At 41.7% G+C, this 27,350-nt stretch overlaps 1 protein-coding gene across 3 annotated transcripts; it reads right to left on the bottom strand.

Moving 5' to 3' along the window:
• Nucleotides 1–1,483: 1,483 nt before the first annotated feature.
• On the bottom strand, nucleotides 1,484–23,481 carry LOC143436337 (retinol dehydrogenase 7). Of its 3 annotated transcripts, none has more exons than XM_076920550.1 (4): nucleotides 23,028–23,479; nucleotides 4,212–4,509; nucleotides 2,786–2,949; nucleotides 1,484–2,272 (listed from the first exon to the last, which is right to left on the bottom strand). In XM_076920550.1, exons 1-4 carry the CDS (start codon nucleotides 23,338–23,340, stop codon nucleotides 2,055–2,057), a joined length of 993 nt encoding a protein of 330 aa, XP_076776665.1. In that variant the 5' UTR covers nucleotides 23,341–23,479; the 3' UTR covers nucleotides 1,484–2,054. The 3 variants fall into 3 exon arrangements, with proteins under 3 accessions (XP_076776665.1, XP_076776666.1, XP_076776667.1); XM_076920551.1 differs by having other exon boundaries at nucleotides 4,254–4,509; nucleotides 23,028–23,475; XM_076920552.1 differs by having other exon boundaries at nucleotides 2,040–2,272; nucleotides 2,762–2,949; nucleotides 23,028–23,481.
• Nucleotides 23,482–27,350: the final 3,869 nt, after the last annotated feature.

A 27,350-nucleotide genomic window follows, 5' to 3' on the forward strand; every position in this document is an offset into this window, starting at 1 on the left:
ATTATAAAACAAACACAATGAATGGCCCTGTAACACAGGATCTCAATTTCTGTTTTCTCCTATGTAAAAGTACTTTTTATTAGCCTGTTGGAATTGTAGTCTCTGAGGCTTACTGCCTCCGTCTGCTAATCTAAGACTAGTCCTGGAAGGTGCTAGCATCCATACAATCTAATCTAGGCCTAGAATGTTTTCAGCCTCTGATGCTTACTGAACACTGGCTGGCTGGTTCAACTCACCTGTTCTGGCTCAAACTCCTTTCTAAGATGACTGATTCAATCAGGCATCTCTGGGCTTCTTCTGGGTTGCTCTGTTAGGCCTCAAACCATCTCTGTCAGTCTGTTTCTAATATTCAAACTCCTCATTCTCCAGCTCATTCTGTTCCCTCTGTCTCTCTCTGTCTCCGTCTCTGTCTCTGTCTCTTGCTTTCTCTCTGCAACCTGTACAACTGTCCCAGTAAAACTGCCTTCTCCTCCCTCTCTGTGCTGCTCCACTCACCCTCTCAACGCCACTGAACTGTCTCCATGAACTCTACTGCCTTCCTGTTCTGTACTCTCTTCTTCTGTCCTGTCTTTCTCTCAATTAAGTAGCTTCCTTTTTGTCTCTCTTCTCATGGCATGTGGGCGTATCCTATTCTACCAAATCTCTCTGATTCATCACTTTGTCTGCCACTCATTTAGACATCACTTTCAAACATGGGTGCTTCCTTCTACAAATTACTTTCACCTTCACTGTTTGGGATGAAAGGTGGTACTAAGGGTGAGTCTGTATTCCAGCCAGAGGGATTAAAGTGTGTTCTAAGGGCTGAGTCATACCCTAACTAGAAACCAATTCAAAGATCCTTTAACACTTAAACTAGATTTGCTGATGATAACATCATCCCATTTTCATTCTTAGGGAAGACATTAGAACATCTGAAGAAGTTGCTCACAATGGCATTTTGGGGTTGAACCCAGGACTATGTCACTTCCTGGAAATGTTTTCTGTGCTTAGCCCTTACTTGAGAGAATCACCACAAACCTACAAGCATACAGAGCAATGTCTTGGGAAGACAAGTCCAAGAGCCTCTCTGACCCAGCAAGACATGCTGAGCAGAACACGAAAGACTAGAATCCAGACATGGTACTGACATCATCCACCAAGGGGCTGTAGGAGGGGAACAGAGTTCAGAGGGCATGAGGAGTAGTACACAGAAAATTGAGACAGTCAGCTAGTGAGACTACAGAACAGGACCCAGGTTCAACCAGTATCTCCAAAGGCATCTCCTGGTTGCCCATTCTTCTGCTTTATCCTGTGAGCCAGGATACTTAAAAATCCTGGGGGAGAAGCAGTGGCCACTGTCCTCTCTGGTGGGAAGAGCTGAGCAGGTACAGTGATTAACTGTCCAGCTCATTCTTGCTAGACCTCCCTAGGGCAGTCCCCTCTCTCCTATCTTTATCTCCCAATGTTCCACACTGATCAACTAAATCAAGGAACAGGACACAAGTAATTGTTCAATTTTTATTCTGAAATGAAAGGAATACAAAGAAAGCCTGGATTTAAGACAAATAAAAATGTTGTGGTTGTTGTTTTGTGTTTTCTATCTTAGCCAGATTCTATCCCACCAGCAAAACCACCTCCTAACCACAGCCTGCTGATGCAGCAGTAGGGCATGAAGTGCTGGTGGTGGCCCTTCCACCTGACACCATGGAGAAAGATGATTGTGAAGTGGATTCTCTCAATCTTCCATGTCGTCATGAGTAGCCAGGCCCATGCACATCATGAGGAAGGGGGCCAGAGGCAAAGCATGTCCTGGGTGTTTACAACCTCTGCAGTTCTGTGGATTCCCAGACTAGGCTAGGATGAAACAAGCCTTAGGAAGCTGCCTAACTTCACAGGCTATTGCCAGCCCCTTTGTATCACTACCCCTTGTCAGAATTTTTTGGCTCTTTCCTCTGAACTATACTGGTTTTGAGTAGTATGGAAGCAGAATTATTTTAGAGAGTATTGTGAACAATGTGCCCCGGTATCATTATCTCCCTCCACATACTTCCCCAAGTCTGCACACACATAAAGATTCAAAGGGCTTGGGCAGGCTTTGGAAAATTCCAATAATAAAGGGCATCCAAAAGAAATGTAGGCAGGTAGCTCAAGGGAAGGTAGAAGAGCTTGGCATCCCAACCAGCTGAGTATCGAGTGCGAGGGTGACAGGCAGTCAGAGCGTGCTCCATGCAGTCCGTCACCATAGACAGGTCCTCTGAGCATGTATCTGTCAATGACGTTATTGTTTTCACATCTGTGTAGAATGAGAGATTATTCCAGTTGACTCCACATCCCACCATGGCTATTATGTGACCAACCAAAGAGAGCTTCTCGAAAATTTTTGTCTACCACATTCAGAAGCCATGCCTAAGACTAGACTGTCCCAGTTCCTCAGAACAGGCCACAACCCAAACCATCAGCTTCAAGGAAGAGCCAGGCACACTCAGCTGCCTGTGTCAGAAAATGATATGGCAAAATAGCCAGACATTCTCTCCTATTAGTGAGAACAAGGCCAAGCTCATGGAAAGTGGTGATCTGATAGCTCCATCCCTGGTTTTACCTTCACCATTAAGATATTGACAGGTTAAGAGGAAACAAAGTTCTAGAAACCAGAACCTCTTTATGTGACCAGAATCCCATAGGCTCCCAAGGAAATGAGACTAATGAAGAAAAATAGCCTGGGACAGACTTTCTACCAGTAGCACAAAAGCACACAAGACTCAGAGTGTAGGATGAGGCTTGCCTTTGGTTCCTACAGGTCACTTACAGGAGTCCAGATACTTCTCGCCATAGATCTCCTTGACCTCTGAGGTGGCCTGGTCCCACAGCTTCTTTACGTTGTCTGCTAGCCTCTTGACATCAGAGATGTTGGTCTTGAAACCACCAGGCTCTATGATAGCCACCTTCACCCCAAAATAGGAGAGCTCCCTCCTGTAAGACAGCAGTCAAAGGTCATCTAAGACATCAGAGGTCTTTTGCAAAAAGTAATACAATTGGCAACACAATGATCCACTGGAGAGAAAAGTTCACAAGTTTTGGGGTCTGGGATGTGCAGCAGATGGGGATGTCACCTGTGGCAAGGGCATCGTATCTGTGCTTTTGAATGTCACTCCAATGTCACACAGATGTGGCTCACAGGTCTAAATAAAAATATTCAGTTCTGTGACACAGGTAGGTTGCCCATATACTGTACACAGGACTCACTAGACTTGCCTAAGTCAGTTCCCCCTCACTCTTGGACCCCACCTTCTCCAACTACTGCCTAAGGAAACCTCAAGCCAGTTCCTTTTTTGCTTACTCAGATGTTTCAGGGACTACTCTGTGTAGGCAGTCATGGTACCTCACATTTAGGGACCATTTTGCCTTGCAGCTAGCAGGAAATCTAACTCAGTTTGATACAGTAGTATAATGCATACATATGCTGTATACTGTGTAATGATATATAAGGTATAAGGTAAAGGCTACAGATTGACCTGACATCAGTATTTTGTACAAACTTGTCTAGAACCCTCAGACTCTCTGACAATATACTGAGCTTCTGGTGCTAACCTCCCCTTTGCTCCAGAATGACACAACAGTAACAGCACTCTGCAAGCAATCACACTGGACACAGGCTGTTAAAGTTTTATCCCAAAATGTCCTGTTCTGTCCTAGTGTTTAACCCTTACCTCAGGCCCCTGCTGCAAAGCCCTCCAGAAATCTGACAAACAACATGGTCACTACTGCTAACAATCTCTAAGCCTTGGTCATACTCTCTCTTTTCTCTTTCACTCTCAGTTGTTAGCATTTTTGTTGCTGCTTCTGTTAGTCTTTTTGTTTATTAGGGTCAAAAATCCCTTTGTTGTTCCAGAATATGGGAATTGTGGACATTAAACAAGAACTTGCTAAACACTAGGAGGAGGGATGATTGTGATTCACACACCCCTGGGAATCCCCACCAGAGAATCAAAAACATGAGGAACTATGCTCTTAGCCAAGGCCAGTAATGACCCTGATGATTCCACAGGTCAGGCCTCCAAAGCAGAATAATTTTAAGTGAACTCAGGCCTCAGTCACCTGACAAAGGCATGGAGAGTGGTTTCCCAGCTACTGACCACTTTACTACCAAGAGAAGAAAGTTAGAGAGTACTCCAAATCAGAAGAAAACGACTGTTCATGAGGGGTTCTCAAAGGTTGCAATTAAAACAAATCACCTTGCTGAAGGGTCACCACAGGACCTCATAATCATCGAATACCTGAGTGAGTCCGAGAAGGCCTCTACACCATACTTGGAGACACAGTAACCTCCTCCAACCAAAGTCAGTCGGCCCATGACGCTGGAAACATTGACCACACGGCCCCTCGCCTTCCTCACTAAGGGCAGAATGTTCAGAGTCACCTCGATCATGCCCAACAGGTTCACATCCAGTACAGTTGCAAAGTCCTGTTTGCTCATCCACTCATTGACAGCAAAGACAGAGATGCCAGCATTGTTGACCAAGCCCCAGAGTCCTGGAAACGGTGGGAAGAAGAAAGAATCACGGAACTAGTTTTGACTGAAATTCACATTCCACAGGGTAAGGTGAGACTATTTAGACAGGCATTGCATGGAGAGTGGACAAATAACAGCATAGCGTCAGCAGGGTTGGTGCATCCCATCCAGGAAGAAATGGCTCACAGCAGGGGCATCTCTGCTTGTACACTGAAGGCCTGGAATCAGCCATAGGCTTAAAAGCAGCCTGCTAGCACAAAGTCTTGAGTCTGTGAAAACACAACCTTGAAGCAGACAGCAGAAGCTACTGTAAACAAGCAGCTTTAGTGGAAAGCTGCCTGGTTTCAATCATAAACCTTGTAGATAGTAACCTTGGTGGATAGTACCAACTTAGATAGAGACAAGTGAATCATAGGTGGAGTCAGAGTGACCTGTCCCTTGAAGCTTCACCCAGCTGATACTCTGTTCTGGAAGATATCTGTACTTCCTCTAAACACTTATGCTCCTGCGTTATCCTATTCCTCATCCTGCCTTTTTGTGTATATAACCCCTGTGTGAAAAAGTAAAAAGTGCAATTTGATCAGCCTATAGACAGATCGCCATTCTTTGTGTTCGCCTGTCCCCCATCTTCTCTTTCAGGTGACTTCCCCTGAACATTGTTTAATGCCCTGCTGGCCAGTGCATTTTGGTGCCCAACGTGGGGCTTGAAGACAAGACGTTCCGCACCCCCCCACCCCACCCCCAGCATTCAAGGGCTCAAGGAGATCACCAAAGGAAGGACACTGACTCTTCAGAGGGTGGTAGGCCTACCATTGAGGGTGGCTGCCTGGAGTACATGAAGTCACTTTGAATCTCAAAGCATTTTTAAAGTGATTCCCAGAGCCTTAGCTCTGGAATTTCTCAGGAGCATCCAAGAGGACAACTCCCAAGGTCAGCGTGACAGCAGCCTCAATTCAGAAGGATACCACAGTCCACCCAACTGTGGGAGAGTTCTGAGGAGGATCAGAGCAGTGAGGCCCTGAGATTGAGGGCCCTGGGACAGGTATTTTTTAAGCAGACACTGTTCATGATGGACTCAAGGAGTGAGTCAACTCAGGGCGCAAGGAATTAGGTTTAAAAGACAAAGCATAGGACAAACATTTTCTAAGCAGTCACTCATTGTGACGTGACTCCAGGAGCCTATCTTCAGATCACGAGGAACTAGGGTTAAGAAAAAAGGGTCTTTAAAAATTCTTTGCTTTCATTAGTGTTCTCTTCCCAAGAGGGGATTATTGATAAAAAAAAAAAAAATGTTATATCTCCTACGGAGGAGATAAGTTAAACCTTGAAAGTAAAAGAGAGAGGAAGAATGAAAATGAAAGCAAGTTGCCTGCTCTCCGGCATGATAACCTAAGAAAACAAAAAGCTTAATACAGAGCCCTCCTGAGATCATGAGTTGATGGGGAGGGCACCCTGATCTCTCTTGCTGTCATTGGATGAATTCTCAGTCCTGCTTCCTATGTCTATTGTCTGTCATTGGCTCGCCAATATTGTCCATGTGTGTCATTTGTCTGTCTTTGTCTTGTTGTCTGAGTGATCTATGTTTCATGTTTAAAAGAAAAACTGGTTAAAACTGCTTGCTTAATTTAGTTTAAAACTTGCTTGGGAGGCAGTCTCAATTTACACAAGGAAAGCTGATAATTCACCTGTGGTTAGGAGAAGGGCACCTGCAGAAAGAACCTGAGAGGAGTTAACTGTTTTTATAAGTGGCTCTTGGAAGGGGGCCAGCAGTTTTTTGGCTTCTGTAGTAAGGGAATTAATAGTGGTTTTTCCCAGTTTGATAAGTGAAAGGGTACTTTTCTCTTAAATTACAGCTAAAAAGGTAAACAAATGTTTAAATGTACATTTATTCTTAATTGGTTTAAAAAATATAAATATGCTCTATATGTCCTGTTTATATATTGTTTTGTATGATTACAAATTTATAAATTTGGTAAAAAAAAAAAAAAAAAAACTGGATTAAAGCTGGTGATTCAAAGTTGGAGTCATTCAAAATCCAGAAGTATAAAAGAGATCTCAGTAAGAGTTTTATCCAAGCCTTCTACCTCTCACCCAGATTCCAGTGGCTGAAGCAGTCACACAGCTGATCTGCTCCCCTGTGGAAACTGTGTCCAGAGGCATCCTAGAGAGGTCATGAAATGCAGAGCTGCAGGAAGGAGCACCCACACACTGCCCTAGGCCCCAGAAGCACAACTGGCAGTAGGGAGCCCCCAGAGTGCACCTGGCACCCAGAACCCACTCCTGCGGAAAACCACTCCCCTTCTGCCTCTCACCCGGATCCCGGTGGCTGGAGCAGTCACACAGATGATCTGCTCCCCTGTGGAAATTGCATCAGGAGGCATCCTAGAGAGGTCACAGAACGCAGAGCTGCAGGCATCCTAGAGAGGTCAGGGAACACAGAGCTGCAGGCATCCTAGAGAGGACACAGACCTCAGAGCTGCAGAGCAGGGGACACCATATCCTGAAGCATCCTAGAGGAGTGACTACACTCAGAGCAGCAAACACCTACCTGGTCTACTACCGTGGAGACACCATATCCTGAGATATCCTAGAAAAGCCACTGTACCCAGAACAGCTGGAGTTCACGATCATAGAGACATCTAAACCCCAAGGAGCTCTGACACAACCAAGATAACTGGAAAGGCAGACTCCAGTCAGAACCAGTGAGTGCAAGTAGCACTACAACTAACCAAATGGCAAAAGGCAGGCGTAAGAATGTAAACAACAGAAACCAAAGTTACTTGGCATCACCAGAACCCAGTTCCCCCACCATAGCATGTCCTGAACACCACATCACACCAGAAAAACAGGACTCAGAATTAAAATCACTTCTCATGATGATGATAGAGGACTTTAAAAAGGATGTAAACAACACTCTCAAAGAATTTGAGGAGAACACAGGTAAACAGGTAGAAGCCCTTAAAGAAATGCAAGAAAACACAACCAAACAGGTGAAGGAATTATACAAAACTATCCAGGATCTAAAAATGGAAGTAGAAAAAATAAGGAAATCCTACAGAAAGACTACCCTGGAGATAGAAAAAGAAAAAGGAAAAAGATCTAGGAAAAAGATCAGGAGTCATGCACACAAGCATGACCAACAGAATGCAATAGATAGAAGAGAGAATCTCATGCGCAGAAGATACCATGGAAAACATAGACACAATGGTCAAAGAAAATGTGAAATGCAAAAAGCTCCTAACACAAAACATCCAGAAAATCCAGCAAGCAATGAGAAGACCAAGCCTAAAGATAATAGGTATAGATGAGGGTAAAGACTCCCAACTTAAAGGGCCAGTAAATAGCTTCAACAAAATTATAGAGGAAAACATCCCTAACCTAAAGAAAGAGGTATCCTTAAATATACAAGAAGCCTACAGAACCCCAAATAGACTAGACCAAAAAAAAAATTCCTCCTGTCACATAATAATCAAAGCATCAAATATACAAAACAAAGGGAAGATACTAAAAGCAGTAAGGAAAAAAGGCAAAGTAACATATAAAGGCAGACCTATAAGAATTACACCAGATTTCTCACCAGAGACTATAAAAGCCAGAAGATCCTGGACTGATATTACACAGACCTTAAGAGAACACAAATGCCAGCCCAGACTACTATACCCAGCAAAACTCTCAATCAATATTGATGGAGAAACCAAGATATTCCATGACAAAACCAAATGTACACAATATCTTCCCACAAATCCAGCACTTCAAAAAATAATGGATGGAAAACTCCAACACAAGGAGGGAAACTACAACCAAGAAAGAGCAAGAAAGTAGTCTTCCAACAACCCCAAAAGAAGATAACTACACAAACATAATTCCACCTCTAATAACAAAAATAACGGGAAGTAACAATCATTTTTCCTTAATATCTCTTAATATCAATGGACTCAATTCTCCAAAAAAAGATGGAGACTATCAGACTGGATACATTAAACAGGACCCAACATTTTGCTGCATACAGGAAACGCACCTCTGTGACAAAGACAGACACTACCTCAGAGTAAAAGGATGGAAAACAATCTTCCAAGAAACAAGCTGGAGTAGCGGTTCTAATATCAAATAAAATCATTTTTCAACCAGAAGTAATCAAAAAAGATAAAGAAGAACACTTCATATTCATCAAAGGAAAAATGTACCAAGAGGAACTCTCAATTCTCAACATCTATGCTCCAAATGCAAGAGCACCCACATACATAAAAGAAACTTTACTAAATCTTAAAGCATACATTGCACCTCACACAAAATAGTGGGAGATTTCAACACCCCACTCTCAGCTATGGACAGATCATGGAAACAGAAACTAAACTGAGACACAATGAAACTAACAGAAGTTATGAACCAATTGGACTTAACTGACATCTATAGAACATTTCATCCTAAAACAAAAGAATATACCTTCTTCTCAGCACCTCATGGTACCTTCTCCAAAATAGACCATATAATTGGTCACAAAACAGGCCTCAACAGATACAAAAAGATTGAAATAATCCCTTGTACCCTATCAGACCACCATGGACTAAGACTTGTCTTTGACATGGACAAAAGCAATAAAAAGCCCACATACACTTGGAAACTGAACAATGCTCTACTCAATGATAACTTGGTCAAGGAAGAAATAAAGAAAGAAATTAAAGACATTTTAGAATTTAATGAAAATGAAAACACATCATATCAAAACCTGTGGGACTCCCATGAAGGCAGTACTAAGAGCCACTATTTAAAATACAAAAAAATTACGCTTTCAATTGGTATACTCATAGCCAGTATATGGCTTATGGTTTATAATTGCTTAAAATTGTTTCTTTTCTAGATATTGCTAATTTTCAAAGTTCACAGATACAGCTCAGTTTAAGAAACATGTATTTTCCCTTAATTTTTTAAGACATTTAAGGGCTCATACCAGATTGCCTGAATCCCAGAAAAATGCCATAACAAATTTGTATATCAGATAAATTACAGACCCTACAAAAACAATTGGCCATACAATTTACTTTCTTTACATTGGGGTTACTGTATAATAAAGGCTTGTTTATCTGGCTTGCTGTGCCACTGTAGCTGATCTGCCTTTTGTGATCCCTGAAACCAAAAGCTGCAGTCTTTTGGCACTTAGCACCTCATTCTAAAAACATTCAAAGATTAAGTAAACAGCTTTTGTTTTGTCTGGGGCAAAAACTGCTGGGCTCTAACTTATGCCTGCTAGTCTGAGGCCACTTAAAAGTTATTAAAGAGTTTATTATTAGGTGTAAAAAAGGTTTTCTATGAAAGCTATCTAAAGAAAAAGTACAAAGAAAACTTCTATTTTGTTTGAGAAAAGGAAAAAAGTTTTATTTTATATTCTAAGTGGAAAAAGTTCTATTTATCTCTCCATTATACTTGCCCTCGTATCCTTTAGTCCTCAGTATTCATATATTTTTTAGAGTGTATGATCACATGTTACAAAGTTCATTACAATTTTATACCAAAAATTAAATTGAGATAAAGGTTTATAACGAAAAATGTTTATATACATATTTGTTGGACATGATTGTGTGGCTAAACATCCATTACCTGTGTGGCTCCACAGGTTCACTGAAGGTTTAGAACTATAACTGGGTTATCAGTGAAGATTTGTGTAGATAAGCCCAGACAATGTTTTATTTTCTATCCTGACACCTACAGTAAATTGTTGGTCCCCTTTTTATTGATCTTTGGCAAATTGTTTTATAACCTCCTAGAATGTGCCCTAAGTGGGAAAAAGTCTGGTTATTATCTAAAAACAATTAACTGAGGTTATTTCAGAGACTGACAGAATTCTCATTACAGTTTTGACTATCAGAAAAAGGCCTAGTAACAGTCTCATTAAAAAAAGAGCTTAATAATCATGAATATAACTCAAATTTTTTATAAAGATCATGATTAAGACTTAAAAAGTCATCTATTTGTCTATATAACATCACCACAACACAGTACATCTTTGTGGATCTATGTTTAATAATAATAGCTTGAGACAACAATTTGATATTTTTAGAGAGTGTATAAGTTACATTACAAAAATTTGCTTTTAATGCCCTCAATTTTTTAATAATGGTGTTAATACTTGAGGACTTATATTTAATCAATTATGATAAGTAGACGTTACACATTTCTGATTTTAGAAAATTAAAATATGTTTATGTGATTTGACACCTTTTCAGGCTTTCTAGTTATAATTACTTTAACAAGAAAAACAATCAAAAGTACAATTAGTTATTGCTTATACTATCTTTTTATACTTGGTGTTTGTTGCAACCGGCTCTGCTCTACCTGGCTTGAGACAAAAGACTTAACAATGCCTGAATAGTTACTATGTTGCAGTCTGCTCCACTCTGCCTGGCTTGGCCTTTCAAAGGCTGTGATTAAAGGCATACACCACCACTGCCTGGCTTCAGACTGCCGCTCCAGTCTTCGGGTCAGGGTCTAGAGAGAGAGAGAGTGGAGATAAGGGGAAGAGACGAAAGGAATGGAGACAAGACAGAGGTTCTGATCAAGTCTCTTTTATTGAAGGGAAATCTGGGGTATTTATACACTTTTGCCATGGCCCTTGTAGGCATGTGGATATGATGTAACCCTTGGAGGCATAGCTAGCATGTAGATAGCTGCTTTCTAGCCAATTTCTGCTAAAAGTCAGCTCCCAACAGGTGTTACATATCATATTAAAATAAACAAAACTGACTGTTGCAGTCAGACATTTGAGATGTTTTGTTGACAATTTGGTACTACCCATGTTACTAGAATTCAACGACAAGGTATTGTAAAATAAATATTGTAGAACTTTAAAATACTGTCTTCATGACTCTCTGAGTGTGGGAGAAGCAGCTGCTGGCACTTTTGCCCTGGTTTTACTAAGAACTCTAAAAAATGGCTTTTAAAAAACAAAAAGGACTTCCCTTCTGCCCCTCTCCCGGATCAGAGGCCTGGACCAGACCTCTACCCGGTCGGCTGGTGTATGGACCCTGGATCCCAACCAAGACATTCTGGAGGCTCCACGGATCCCACAGCCAGCTTTAGGTAGGAAGACCCACATTGTGCCCTGAACCCATAGCTGGGTGCTGTGAGTGCTCAGATTCCAGCAGATACCCCCTCCCAGCCCCTGCAGGCTAGCACTCCCCTTCCTCCCCATCTCCCGGATATGAGGCCTGGACCAGACCTCTGCCAGGTCTGCTGGTGTGTGGACCCCGGATTCCACCTGAGACATACTGGAAGTTCCAGTCAAGCCAGAGCCACAGAGGAACAACTGAACTCAGAGCTTCAGACAACATATCCTGAGATATCCTAGAGGAGACACTGCACCCAGAACAGCAGACACCTAGCTGGACTGCTACCTTGGAGGCACCATATCCTGAGGCATCATAGAGGTATCACTGTAATCAGCGCAGGTGGAAAAGATCACAGAGACATCTGGACCCCTAGGATATCAGACACAAGCTAGATAACTGGAAAGGCAGGCTTCAGTCAGAGACAACAAGTACAGGCAGCACTAGAGTTAACCAGATGGCAAAAGGCAAGCACAAAAATATAAGCAACAGAAACCAAAGTTACATGGCATCATCAGAACCCAGTTCCCCCATCATAGCAAGCCCTGAACACCCCATGACACCAGAAAAGCAGAATTCAGAATTAAAATCACTTCTCATGATGATGATAGAGGGCTTTAAGAAAGACATAAATAACACTCTCAAAGAACTTAAGGAGAACACTAGTAGACAGATAGAAATCCTTAAAGAGGAAACACAAAAATCCCTTAAGGAATTGCAAGAAAATGCAACCAAACAGGTAAAGGAATTAAACAAAACCATGCAAGATCTAAAAATGGAAGTAGAAACAATAAAGAAATCACAAAGGGACAATACCCTGGAGATAAAAAACCTAAAAAAAAGATCAGGAGTCATAGACACAAGTATCACCAACAGAATACAAGAGATGGAAGAGAGAATCTCATGTGCAGAAGATACCATGGAAAACATTGACACAACTGTCAAAGAAAATGCAAAATACAAAAAGCTACTAACCCAAAATGTACAAGAAATCCAAGACACAATGAAAAGGTCAAACCTAAGGATAATAGGTATAGATGAGGGGAAGACTCACAACTTAAAGGACCAGTAAATACCCTCAACAAAATTATAGAGGAAAACTTCCCTAACCTAAAGAAAGAGATGTCCATAAATATACAAAAAGCCTACAGAACTCCAAATAGTTTAGACCAGAAAAGAAATACTTCCCGCCACATAATAGTCAAAACATCAAATGTACAAAACAAAGAAAAAATACTAAAAGCAGTAAGGGAAAAAGGCAAAGTAACATATAAAGGCAGACCTATAAGAATTACACCAGACTTCTCACCAGAGACCATAAAAGCCAGAAGATCCTGGACCGATAACATACAGACCCTAAGAGAACACAAATGCCAGCCCAGACTACTATACCCAGCAAAACTGTCAATCATTATTGATGGAGAAACCAAAATATTCCATGACAAAGCCAAATTCACACAGTATCTCAACACAAATCCAGCACTTCAAAGGATAATTGGTGGAAGACTCCAACACAAGGAGGGAAACTACAACCTAGAAAAATCGAGAAAGTAATCTTCCAAAAACTGTAAAAGTTAGCTACACAAACATATCTCCACTGCCAATAACAAAAATAACAGAAAACAACATTCATTTCTCCTTAATATCTCTTAATATCAATGGACTCAATTCTCCAATAAAAATACATAGACTATCAGACTGGATACACAAACAGGACCCAACATTTTGCTGCATTCAGGAAACGCACCTTTGTGGAAAAGACAGGCACTACCTCAGAGTAAAAGGTTGGAAAACAATCTTCCAAGCAAATGGTCCCAAGAAACAAGCTGGAGTAGCGATTCTAATATCAAATAAAATCTTTTTTCAACCAGAAGTAATCAAAAAAGATAAAGAAGTACACTTCATATTATAAAAATATATTCATAAAGAAGTACACTTCATTTTCAAAGGAAAAATGTACCAAGAGGAACTCTCAATTCTCAACATCTATGCTCCAAATGCAAGGGCACCCACATACATAAAAGAAACTTTACTAAGGCTTGAAGCATACATTGCACCTCACACAAAATAGTGGGAGATTTCAACACCCCACTCTCAGCTATGGACAGATCATGGAAACAGAAACTAAACTGAGACACAATGAAACTAACAGAAGTTATGAACCAATTGGACTTAACTGACATCTATAGAACATTTCATCCTAAAACAAAAGAATATACCTTCTTCTCAGCACCTCATGGTACCTTCTCCAAAATAGACCATATAATTGGTCACAAAACAGGCCTCAACAGATACAAAAAGATTGAAATAATCCCTAGTACCTTATCAGACCACCATGGACTAAGATTTGTCTTTGACATGGACAAAAACAACAGAAAGCCCACATACACTTGGAAACTGAACAATGCTCTTCTCAATGATAACTTGGTCAAGGAAGAAATAAAGAAAGAAATTAAAGACTTTTTAGAATTAAATGAAAATGAGGACACATCATATCAAAACTTGTGGGACTCACTGAAAGCAGTGCTAAGAGGAAAAATCATAGCTCTAAGTGCTCTCAAAAAGAAATTGGAAAGAGCATACATTAATAACTTGACAGCAAACCTGAAAGAGTTAGAACAAAAAGAAGCTGATATACCCAAGAGGAGTAGACAGCAGGAAATAATCAAACTCAGGGCTGAAATCAGCCAAGTAGAAACACAAAGAACTATACAAAATATCAACAAAACCAGGACCTGGTTCTTTGAGAAAATCAACAAGATAGACAAACCCTTAGCCAGACTAACCAAAGGGCACAGAGAAAGTATTCAAATTAATAAAATCAGAACTGAAAAGGAAGACATAACAACAGAAACAGAGGAAATTTTAAAAATCATCAGATCCTACTACAAAGGCCTGTACTCAACAAAACTGGAAAATCTGGATGAAATGGACAATTTTCTAGACACATACCAGGTACCAAAGTTAAAGGAGGAGCAGATAAACCATCTAAACAGTCACATAACTCCTAAAGAAATAGACACAGTCATTAAAAATCTTCCCACCAAAAAATGTCCTGGGCCAGATGGTTTCAGTGCAGAATTCTATCAGACCTTCAAGGAAGACCTAACACCAATCCTCTTGAAGCTAGTCCATCGAATAGAAAAAGAAAGAACACTACCCAATTCTTTCTATGAAGCTACAATTATGCTCACACCTAAGCCTTCACAAAGACCCAACAAAGAAAGAGAACTACAGACCAATCTCTCTTATGAATATTGATGCAAAAATACTCAATAAAATTCTTGCAAACCGAATCCAACAACACGTCAAAACAATTATCCATCAAGATCAAGGAGGCTTTATCCCAGGAATGCAGGGATGGTTCAATATTTGGAAATCCATCAATGTAATCCACTATATAAATAAACTCAAAGAAAAAACCACATGGTCATCTCACTAGACGCTGAGAAAGCATTTGACAAAATTCAACATCCCTTCATGTAAAAAGTCTTGGAAAGATCAGGAATTCAAAGCCCATACCTAAACATAGTAAAAACAATATACAGCAAGCCAGTAGCCAACATCAAACTAAATGGAGAGAAACTTGAAGCAATCCCACTAAGATCAGGGACTAGGCAAGGCTGCCCACTCTCACCTTACCTATTCAATATAATACTGGAAGTCCTAGCTAGAGCAATTAGACAACAAAAGGAAGTCAAAGGGATACAGACAGGAAAGGAAGAACTCAAAATTTCACTATTTGCAGATGATATGATAGTATACTTAAGTGAACCTAAAACTTCCACCAGAGAACTCCTAAACCTGATAAACAACTTTAGCAATGTGGCTGAATATAAACTCAACTCAAACAAATCAGTAGCCTTCCTCTATTCAAAGGATAAACAGGCTGAGAAAGAAATTAGGGAAATGACACCCTTCACAATAGCCACAAATAATATAAAATATCTTGGAGTGAATCTAACAAGCAAGTGAAAGATCTGTATGACAAGAACTTCAAGTCTCTGAAGAAAGAAATTGAAGAAGATCTCGGAAGATGGAAAGATCTCCCATGCTCCTGGATTGGCAGGATTAACTTCGTAAAAATGGCTATCCTGCCAAAAGCAATCTACAGATTCAATGCAATACCCAACAAAATTCCAAATCAATTCTTCATAGAGATAGAAAGAGCAATTTACAAATTCATTTGGAATAACAAAAAACCTAGGATAGCGAGAACTATTCTCAACAATAAAAGAACTTCTGGGGGAATCACCGTCCCAGACCTCAAACTGTACTACAGAGCAGTAGTGATAAAAACTGCATGGTATTGGTACAGACACAGACAGGATGATTAATGGAATAGAATTGAAGACCCAGAAATGAACCTGCACACCTATGGTCACTTGATCTTTGACAAGGGAGCTAAAACCATCCAGTGGAAAAAGGACAGCATTTGCAACAAGTGGTGCTGGCTCAACTGGAGGTCAACATGTAGAAGAATGCAAGTTAGTCCATTCTTATCCCCTTGTACAAAGTTCAACTCCAAGTGGATAAAGAACCTTCACATAAAGCCAGATACACTGAAACTAATAGAAGAGAAGTTGGGGAAGACCCTAGAATACCTAGGCACAGGGGAAAAGTTCCTGAACAGAACACCAATGGCTTATGCTCTAAGATCAAGAATTGACAAATGGGACCTAATAAAATTGCAAAGCTTCTGTAAGGCAAAGGATACTGTCAATAGGACAAAACAGCAACCAACAGATTGGGGAAAGATCATTACCAATCCTACATCCGATAGACAGCTAATATTGAATATATACAAAGAACTCAAGAAATTAGACACCAAACAACAAAATAACCCCATTAAAAAAATGGGGTAGAGCTAAACAAAGAATTCTCAACTGAGGAAACACGAATGGCCAAGAAGCACCTTAAGAAATGCTCAACATCCTTAGTCATAAGGGAAATGCAAATCAAAACAACCCTGAGATACCACCTCACACCAGTCAGAATGGTTAAGGTCAAAAACTCAGGTGATAGTAGATGCTGGCGAGGATGTGAAGAAAGAGGAACACTCCTTCATTGTTGGTGGGGTTGCAAGATGGTACAACCACTCTGGAAATCAGTCTGGTGGTTCCTCAGAAAACTGGACATAGCATTACCTGAGGATCCAGCTCTACCACTCCTGGGCATATAACCAGATGATGCCCCAACATATAACAAAGACATATGCTCCACTATGTTCATAGCAGCCTTATTTATAATAGCCAGAAGCTGGAAAGAACCCAGATGCCCTTCAACAGAGGAATGGATACAAAAAATGTGGTACATTTACACAATAGAATATTACCCAGCTATTAAAAATAATGAATTCAAGAAATTCTTAGGTAAATGAATGGAACTAGAAAATATCATCCTGAGTGAGGTAACCCAATCACAAAAGAACACACATGGTATTTACTCACTGATAAGGGGAGATTAGCCCAAAAGTTTCAAACAACAAAGATTCAACTAACAGACAACATGAAGCTCATGAAGAAGAAAGAACAAGTGAGGATGCCTAGGTCTTTCTTAGAAGGAGTGACTAAATACCCAAGGGAGCAAATATGGAGACAACATGTGGGACAGAATCTGAAGGAGAGGTTGTATGGAGACCATTCCACCTGGGTATTCATTCCATGTGTAGTCACCAAAAATAGACACTGATATGGATGTCAGGAAGGGAAAGCTGACAGCAGCCCGACAAGGCTGTCTCCTTAGAGGTCCCCCAGAGTCTGACATACCCAGAGAAAGATACTCGAAGCTAACCATTAATCTGATCAAAGGTTCCCAATGGAGAAGTTAGAGAGTAAACTGAAGGAGCCTTAAGGGTTGGTGGCGCTATGAGGAGAGCAACAATACCAACCAGCCAGAGCTCCCCAGGGTCTAAACCACCAGCCTAGGAGCACATATAGAGAGACACATGACTCCAGGTGTATATGTAGGGGAGGATGGCCTTGTTGGGCATAGGTGGGAGACGAGGTCATTGGTACCTTGAAGGCTGAGCACTGGGGGGGGGGGGAAGAATCTCAAGGTGGGGAGGGGGATTAGAGGGTAGGTGGTAAACACCCTCATAGAAGCAGGAGGAGGGGGGATGGGATAAGGGGTTCCTGGGTGGTGGGGGTAATGCGGTAAGGGGATAAAATTTGAAATGTAAATATTATATCCAATAAAAGAGGGGGGAAAAAGAAAAGCGGTTAGAACCAACATCCTTAATAAAATGTCAGCCCTCTTTAAAAAAAAAAACTATCTTGATACTAAAATTTGTTTTGAGAATTTTATATTGCAGAATGATCAGCCTTGGTGTATTTATTCAACAAGCAAGCTGGGCAGACCTGCTCAAACCTCTGAGGTCCGGGAATTCCATCTGGAGGCAGTGAAGACACAGCATCAGAGGCTTGTCAATTTGCTCTTCCCCCACTCCTCTTCTAATATCTCAAAGCCCATAATCAGCTTGAAGAAGCTAATGAAGAGTTAGTGCCCCTATTCCCCAAGCTTGAGGACTAAGGTGGTTAATGTTGGGCTGTCTTTCTAGGGAAAAGTAGTGGTTTTGTGGGAATAGAGAGGATTAGCTAGGGTTTATTGCATAGCCATAATCTATTAGTAGAAATCTGTATAATTAGTAACAAGATGAAGATATAAATTCTTAAACACCACCAATTTACTTTGTTTACAAATTTTAAGGTTTTCATTGGTATGAGCTTCTTATTGATATAAGAGTGAGATGAATATTGTTACTCTCATAGGCATTGTACCTGTATAACACACTTAGGAATACAAGGCTTAGACCCAGTCCTTCTTTAACTTTTTTTAACTGATTTGAGATGGTCAGCCTGTGAGTTAAGGGACTATAGCAAATTGATGGCTTGGAGTTTATTGTTAGGGTGTTTTCTATGTTTTATTTAGAAATAGCTGAGTGGAGTTAACAGGCAACAGTCCAGATTACCTTACAGGGATAGTTGGTTTTCAAAACATCAGAAATCCACAGAATTGACATGACAAACATTTCTGTATTAATGTTCATTTTGATTAGAGACCTGTCTGCTCCTGACAGCTTCCTATATTGAATTCTAAGAAGAAATTGAGCATCTTTGGAGTTACACCAGTTGTGGTGAGACAGCCACTAGGCAAAAATTGCCTCTTTCCTTCTACAGACAAATTACTGTCCAGAAAAGGACACACTTGCAGAATAGTTGACCGATTATATCTGCCTAGACAGAGTAATCAGCCCTTAATAATTCTGCATCACTAAGTCTGTCAGATGATCCTGGGCCAGAAGGCAGAAGAACAGATGCTCCAACCTTTTGAAGTAGAGGGAGTGTCCAGGTGTTCAGAGGTCTCTATAAATTGGCTAAGTTTTAGAAGCTATGCTTTGTGCTTCCCACAATTATAGTTTACTCAGTCATTCTGGATTTCTGATGGGGTTGAAAATTTATAGACTCATAGCCAATCCTGGCTATTTACCTTGAGAGAAAAGATTTGAGTGGATGGTCGTCAGCTGACATTCATCCTAAAGCCAGGTTCAGAACTAAATGTTTTAGTTAGGATAGATGACAGAGGTTCTGGTTAGTCAACAAAATGATGGACTGGGTATTAGGACTATCTTGTACCTCACTGGTACAAATCGGCATAATTATGCTCTAACTGTATTTTGAGAGAAAAGTTTCATTTTAACAGGAAGGGTGATATGTAGGAGGAGCTAAGGTGGGAAGAGTACTGAGAGGAAGAGAAGGAGTAAGAAGAGGAGGAGAAGAAGGAGAGGAGAAGGTAGGTGATGAAAGAGAGAAAGAGGGAGGAGACAGGGAGGCAGATGTTCATGTATCTCCACCAGTCGAAGATAGTTGATATATTCAAGTTGGGTAGTGGGTTACACCTCTGATTGAGCAATACCAAACTTATAAAGCCTATGATTAACCTTTTTTTAAAAATGTATAAATGCAAAAAGGAAAAGGGGGCATGGGATAGGGGTTTTCTAAGGGGGGAATGAGGAAAGGGGGTGGCATCTAAAGTGTAAATAAAATATTTAATAAAAACTTTAAAAAAAAACTAAAAGACGGGGAGCTACACCCCAGAAGGAGGCTCCCAGAAATACTCTCCATCATGCCTTGTTCCTTCTCAATTCTCTAAATCTGAAAGCTCATGGCAAACCTGCTGCCGATTGCCATTGACATGCTCAGACCAATAAAAACTATGCTACAGGTATGTGGAAGGACTATCTTACTCTTAAATAAAATGGCCTGGACCCAGTTCTTATATGGGACCAAGGACTGATATGCCTGTTTGATACCAAAGAAGGCACAGCTAAATGGCTGCCAGAAAGATTAATGAAATAAATAGATACCCCATGAAACAAGGCCCAATTATAAATAAGGTGAATATCAATTGACATCCAGGGAAGAGAAATCTTCCTGAGAATTCCCTTCTTTTTCCTTTCCAGGTAAAAATGAATCACCCGTGGTGTTTGCGGTTGGAAGTTCTAATCCAGATGCTGGCCTCCAGACTTACACTACTCAAACCTTCGATGGGCCCTTGACAAGGACATCAAACAGTTAGAGATTGACATCACTAACCTGAAAAAAATCTCTTGTTTTGCTGTCTGAAGTGATCTCCAAAAAATGCAAAGAACTTTATTGGACTTGATTTACTCTTTTACAATAGAAAAGACTGTGTACAATTCTAGACTGTGTGCAGCCCTTAAAGAAGAATGTTGCTTTTATATAGACAAGACAAGGATGGCTAAAAAGGGCATAAAAAAAGGTCAGAGAAGGCCTTGAGAGAAGACAGAGAGAGAAAGAGAAAGATGAGAGCTAGTAAAAGAATTGGTCTTCAACTTCTCCACGGTTGTCAACCCTACTTTCTACAATTTTGGACCCATTAATTTGGTTACTTCTGCTTATTTCTTTTGGTCCCTGGGCCTTAAATAGGCTTACTAAATTTGTGAAACAACAGATAGATTATTTGAGAGCAAAATCTATTCAGGTACATTATCATAAGTTAGCTATGGAGGACCACGAGACTCAAGATGAGGTTGTTACTCTATTCAGGATGTTCCCAAAACACGTCTTCACTCAACCAAAAAGAGGGGACTCCAGCCCCTAGACCAAGCAGAGAGAAGCCACCCAGAACCCCCTCTGACTGACGATCTAAATTCTTGCTTAGGCTGCGAGGCTGAGCACTGCAGGGGAATATAAAGTTAAAATTATCTTTCTGAATTGCCTGAGGGACAAGCATGACTGCATAGGGGTGCTGTCAAAAATATCCCCTCTACAGGAAAAAGACATTGGGATGGGTATGGCTCTCATGCCTCACTGAACAACAGGAGGACCAGAGCCATTACAAGATCTCCTTTAATTACTAGAGGTCAGGCCTCTATCCACACCTTTGCAAAATTAGAATCACCATGGTCCTTCTACACTTAAAGAAGTGGGAGATGTCAGGGCATCTCTGCTTGTACACAGAAGGCCCGGAATCAGCCATAGGCTTAAAGCCAGCCTGCTAGCGCAAAGTCTTGAGTCTCTGTGAAAAAAAACCTTGAAGCAGATGGCTAGAAGCTATTGTAAACAAGCAGTTAAGTGGAAAGCTGCCAGGTTTCAATCATAAACCTTGCAGATAAGTAACCTTGATGGATAATACTAACTTAAATAGGGACAGGTGAATCATACATGAAGTCAGAGTGACCTGTCCCCTGAAGCGTCACCCAGCTGATACTATGTTCTGGAAGATATCTGTACTTCCTCTAAACACTTATGCTCCTGCGTTATCCTATTCCTCATCCTGCCTTTTTGTGTATATAACCCCTGTGTGAAAAAGTAAAAATTGCAGTTTGATCAGCCTATAGACAGATCGCCATTCTTTGTGTTTGCCTGTCCCCCATCTTCTCTTTCAGGTGACCTCCCCGGAACCCTGTTTAATGCCCTGCTGGCCAGGACAAGGTGAGGGGTGGATAAAAGAAGAAGAAGAAAGGTGAAACTAGTATTCTAATGGAACTTGAGATGCATGAACTAAAGGTCCTGCTGCATTTGTACTTTGAAGAAAGTCGGCCTTGGCAGGCTCAGCATCAACACTGAATGGTCTATCAAACATGACGCCTTATATTCTAAAAAGAAGAAACTGAGAGAAGGGTGTGAAAGAAGGGTGATAGAGAAACCAGACAGAAGAATGTGTGCCTGGGGAGAAGGCGTGGCTGAGGAAAAGGCAGGTCTGGGGAGAAGGTGGGGCTGGGTGGTTGTAACACACATACACTATACTTCTGTATGAAATTACCAAAAATTTACTTAAAAGTTTTCAAAATATATTGAGCAACTTTCCTGAGGTGCTTGCAAACACAAGGACAAGATAATGGACAGGGGAGATACTTTTACAAACAGTAATAGTAATGAAAAGAAAGAAGAATGTGACGAGGATGCCTGGACACAGCCCCAGGATATATTTAAATTCATTTTTTTTTTATTTTTTATTGAATATTTTATTTACATTTCAGATGTTATCCCCTTACCCCATTTCCCCTCTCCACCTAGGAACCCCCTATCTCATCCACCCTCCTCCTGCTTCTATGACAATGTGCCCCCAGCTACCCCCTCCACTCCCACCTCCCCACACATTTAAATTCTTGAATGTTTGTTACTGGTTGTACCAAAATCATTGAATATCATTGTTTGAAGAAATGTTCTTGAGGCAGTAAAAGTGATCATTTTTTAAATGAAAACAATTCACATATTTTTAGCCCTGTATAAAATCAAAATGTGTACAGATTTTATGTCAGGATAGTGAGAATATAGGTTAATTTTGTTTTAACTTTATGTTCCCCAGTGTTCTGAACAATAATCATACTTTCAAATTTTTCTTAAGATTTCTTTTAAACCAAGGTTCTTCTTTTGCCCCATAATAATTAAAGAAGAAATAGCAACCCCCTTCCTAGTATTTAGACTCCAAATTTAGACCTTAAGCTGGTCTGGCCTGCTCTGCACAGAGAACAATCATGTCTCCCTTCACAGAGGACACAGCTGACAGGTAAGAGCAGGTATGCTGCTGACTCAGGAGATCCACTGCAGCATGGCTCCAGAGGTCCTGCACACACAGCACAGGATCATCCTCTGCTTCAGAAGAGACTCTGCTCTAACCTGGCACTTAGCATTTAACAATCTAGATTATCTGTGTAGAAAAGAGGACAGAGAGGTGACAGGGATGTGAGAGCATGAGTCCACACCAGGGAACCTTCTTGCCAGGGCCAGAGTACTTGGGAGGAAGAAGGTAGAGACTGGAGAGAGGAGAAAGTACTCAGGTGACATGCTGGGTTACTTCAGGGCCCCGAAACACCACTAGGGATTTGGCCAGAAAGTACAAATGGGAGTGGGGGCTTCTTTCAAGAAGGGAAATAAATAAACCATCAACACAAAAATAAATCTCAATGGTACCTCTGTTCCCAACACGCTCCTTCACCCACTGAGTGGCTGCCACAATACTCTCTGTCTTGGTGACATCAAGGATCACTGTCTCCAGCCTCTCAGATGTCTTGCTCCTCAGCTGCTCAGCTCCCTCCACTGTCAGACATGCAGCCAGCACCCTCAGGCCTCTTCTGTCCAGCTGTCTGGCCAGCAGGTTCCCAAACCCTGAGTCACAGCCCGTGATGAAGACATACTTGTTGTGGAGATCACTCACCACCTTCCTCTCCCTGAACAAGCGCAGGAGCATCCACAGGCCCACCAGTGCCACCAGGTAGAGCCACATGGCTTGTAGAAGACAAGCAGAAAGAGAAATACTCTGAGTCAAAATGAGCCTGGAAGCCTCACACAGAAAGATGTAGGCACTGAGGTCGGCAAGTTTGTATCATGTTCCTCTCTGACCACTGTTTCTGGGTTTTCTGATATCTCAATGCCCTTTGGCCCTCTCTATCTTGCTGCCAAAAGAAACTCCTCTAACAGTTCAATAACACAGGTCTGTTCCCTTAAGCTTTTGATCCTGGACCCATGTGGGAATACAGATGTATGTCATTGCTCAGGCCCCATGGCCAGTCCCAGGTTCCCCTTGTATCTCTGCATCTTGCACACTGGAGTCACAAACCAGGACACTGTGAACATGAGAATCTTAGGACACCTGCACTTAGACTCAGGACAACTACAGGAGAGGACAGGGAGAGCTGGTGCCCTCCTAATACAGCAGCTCCTGGGAAGGTAGAAGGGTCAGCCCCAAACATGGAAAGCTGACCTCAAAGGAACACAAGGTGATGGGGCTGGGATCCCAGACACATCATGACTCCCAGAGTTGATATGGGGAAGAAAATGACTTTCCCCTCAAGAGGCCCTCCTTGGAAGTTGTTACCATTGTTTGTTCTTGTCAACTAACACAAGTGAGGAAGAATCTCTCCTGAGAACATGCTTGCACTGGATTGCACATAGACAACTCATCCATGGGGCCAACTTCTTGGTCACTAATGGACAGAGGAAGGTCCAATCCCCTGTGTGGGAATAACATTCGTAATTCCCGGGTCACCCCTGGACAGGTGATCCTGGGCTGTGTAAAAAGTAGACTGAAGCTGACTGAAACAGTTACAGAGGTCCAAAAGAAAACATTGGACAGAGCTTGGGGACTCTTATGGAAGAGTTGGGGGAGGGATCAACCAGATGGCCCCAGAGGGGATAGGAACTCCACAGGAAGATCAACAGAGACAACTAACCTGGACCCTGGGGGCTCTTAGAGACTGAAACACCAACCGAAGGGCATCCATGGACTGGATGTAGGTCCCCTGCTCATATGATGGTTACCACTTTCTAACCCAGCTTGCATGAATCAAAGTAGTCTTATTGCTCTCAAGTCCAGAAATGACTTTATATTCCAGGGTAGGAAGATAACAAGCGTGTGTGTGTGTGTGTGTGTGTGTGTGTGTGAGAGAGAGAGAGAGAGAGAGAGAGAGAGAGAGAGAGAGAGAGAGAGAGAGAGAGAGAGAGAGAGAGGTCTTTCTCCCCTACCCCAACCTCCATCTCCCTCTCTTGTAACCCAGGACCTCATTTTTAGTAGTCCAGGCTTGCCTTGAGTTCATAGGGTTCCACCTGCATCAGCTTTCCAGAATTCCTGTTACAGGAGTGAGCTGTCATGAACAGCTCTTGCTCTGTTTGAAAGAACAGCATGGACAATGTTCTTCGAATGAACTCCACAGGAGCATTTGGAGACTCTTGGCTCCTTTACATCTTTTCTTGGTCATCCTGTTCCTTTATGACTCCGATGTTGGAACTAACACCCATTGTAAGTTTTACAATGAACTGCTTGAAGTGTTGCAGTGTATTCCATTATCATGTGTAATGTTATCATTTGTATCTAGTGTTCAAATAAAAACTGACAGCAAGGCATGATGGCACACCCTCATGATACAAGCACAAGAGCCACTGAAGAAACATAGGGAAGGAGGAAGCCCTGCATGAGTGTTTTCCTCTGTGAATGTGTACTGTTGGCCAGACACTGCGATGACAATGTAGAGGCCTCAGACCCCTGGGTACTGGTACAGCTTTTCTCTATATGGGCCAGGCTCAGAATTGGCAAAGCCTTCTTCCACTGGCCAAAGTTCAGGGGTTGGTGGATGATTGACCAGTGTGTAAATACTAGCAACTGCAGTTTCCACCTTCTGGAAGTTTCCAGCCTGAGACAGCTTTCTTCAGACAGGACTAGCTGGCCCCTCCCCCTTGCTGTTCATGATTTAGGAGCTGAGGTTGCAGCTGAGGTAGCTGAGGACTCTCAGTGCTGACACAAGGCGCCCGATGCCATCTTTTCTGTATGTGTCTGTGTGTATGTTCTTTCTCCACTCCTTCACCTGCACTAGTCAGGTTCAAGGTGTCAAGCCTGTCATTTCATGGCAGGGAAATGTTTCCCAAATTTCATTTAATAATTTTGCTTTCTGAGAATCTGTGTTAAAAAAAAATCTGACAAGGGTTAGTCAAATTTATTTATGGTGATTACAACTCAAGATGGAGGGCTGGCAAAATGGCTAATGGGATCTCTAATGGAATCTGATTCCCTTTTCTACTGTGTCTTAAGAAAGCTAGTCATAGGCACTGCTCATAGACATAAAATTTCAAGAAAACAAACAACTCAAGATGGCTGTAGTTATGACAGTCTGATTCTACCAGGCGAAAGGGCATCTTGAGAAGATGAAAGTATCTATTCTTCCCTTCCTTTCCCCTTCCCTTGCTAACAGAGTCAGACTTCCTCTCTAGAGACTCTACTTCCTCTTTCTCTGAAGTTAATCTGCCTCTAGGTCACCAAAGCCTTCTTGCCTTCTCCTTTGTCTCTCCTGCAGCTCAAGGGGGAAATGACCTGTTTCGGAGAAGAATTCTAAGCCTAATGAGAAAAATCTACATTCAGAGAGGATGTTTTTCTCTTAAATGTGAGTTTGGGGTAGGGTGGGGGAAGGGAACTGGGAACGGAGTCCAGAATGTTACTGATGAGCTATATCACTGGATTTTTAGAGAAGAAAGGAAAAAAAACTTCATTATGAGACAAGGCCCTGTTGTCCTGCAGGCTGGCCTTAGCTTTGTGGTTTTCTGGATCCAGCTCTGAAGGAGCTCACAGTATAGCTGTGCCCCACTAGGCACAGGTGGCTGTAAATGCATATTTATACATTCTCCTGGTTATTAATAGCAACTGCCTTTGTTCAGAAAGTCCCTGTTTCCATGCTGCTCCCTGGCCCCTGAGACTTTAATCGGAGCCTGTAACTTGGTTAGGGCAGAGAACTTGTTGTGAATTATGTAGGTATAGGTTCTCAGGTGGGCAGAGGAGGTGTAAGAAATCAAGAAGGTTTTGCTGAATAATGAGCTGTGTTTCCTTTGGGAGCAGGACAGGAAATAGCCAAGAACATTTGTCTATCAGAATAGTAAAGCAATTCAAAGAACTAAGGTGGGACAAAAATAAATTCCAGAAGGCCAGTATTCAGGGAGGAAACTGAGGATGCCAGGCCAAAGCCTACAGGATGCCCTGCCAACCACAGCCCTCACTGCCCACAGTTTTTCAAGTCTGAGCAGCAGTCAGGTACATTTTGATTCAGAGTTTGGAGCCTGTTCTCTTTGAAACCTTCTGGCTGTAGCTGGTGGCCATAGTGGGCCTGTGGAATTCATACAGTAAGATGCAGGTGTTGGTGAGCCACACCTAAACAAGCAAGACTTCATCGTGGGCTGGGACCCAACTCTGGGGTCTGCTGACCAGACAGCTACATGAGGGTGTGGGCTGAACATTTAATCTGATGAGAAAGCAGCTGAGCAGCAGAGGAACAGGACCTCAGAAGTACTGGATACTGTGAGCATGGCTATAGTCTCTAAAGAGTGAAGGAATGAGTGTAGGGTTGGGGGTAGGGGGAGTCAGAGGTACTACCCACATACCTGTCTGCATCCTGTCTCTGTGTGAAGGATACAATCTTTACTGGCAAGATTTCTCAAAGATCTGGGAGGTTGGGAGGGGGAGCACAACAGAAAAAAAATAAAACAAAATGAAAACTGCTAGCTTCCTTTCCTCACCCACAAGATGTGATGAACCTGGGACGTGGGAGGCTGGGAGGTCCCACTACTTATTCAATAAGTACTGGAAGTCCTAGCCAGAGCAATTAGACAACAAAGAGAAGTCAAAGGGATACAAATAGAAAAGGAAGAAGTCAAAATTTCACTATTTGAAGATGATATGATAGGTAGTATGCATAAGTGACCCTAAAACTTCCACCAAAGAACTCCTAAACCTGATAAACAACCTCAGCACAGTGG

This window comes from Arvicanthis niloticus, chromosome 22 (assembly GCF_011762505.2).
Source record: "Arvicanthis niloticus isolate mArvNil1 chromosome 22, mArvNil1.pat.X, whole genome shotgun sequence".
In the NCBI taxonomy this organism is placed as follows: Eukaryota; Metazoa; Chordata; class Mammalia; order Rodentia; family Muridae; genus Arvicanthis; species Arvicanthis niloticus.

Excerpts from the sequence above, each read along its gene's own strand:
- LOC143436337 (XM_076920550.1), bottom strand. The coding sequence starts at position 23,340 with ATGTGGCTCTACCTGGTGGCACTGGTGGGCCTGTGGATGCTCCTGCGC. Across the intron at positions 2,950-4,211 it reads TGTGGTGACCCTTCAGCAAG|GAGGGAGCTCTCCTATTTTG; the intron begins GTGATTTGTTTT and ends GCTGTCTTACAG. Across the intron at positions 2,273-2,785 it reads CGAGAAGTATCTGGACTCCT|ATGTGAAAACAATAACGTCA; the intron begins GTAAGTGACCTG and ends CATTCTACACAG.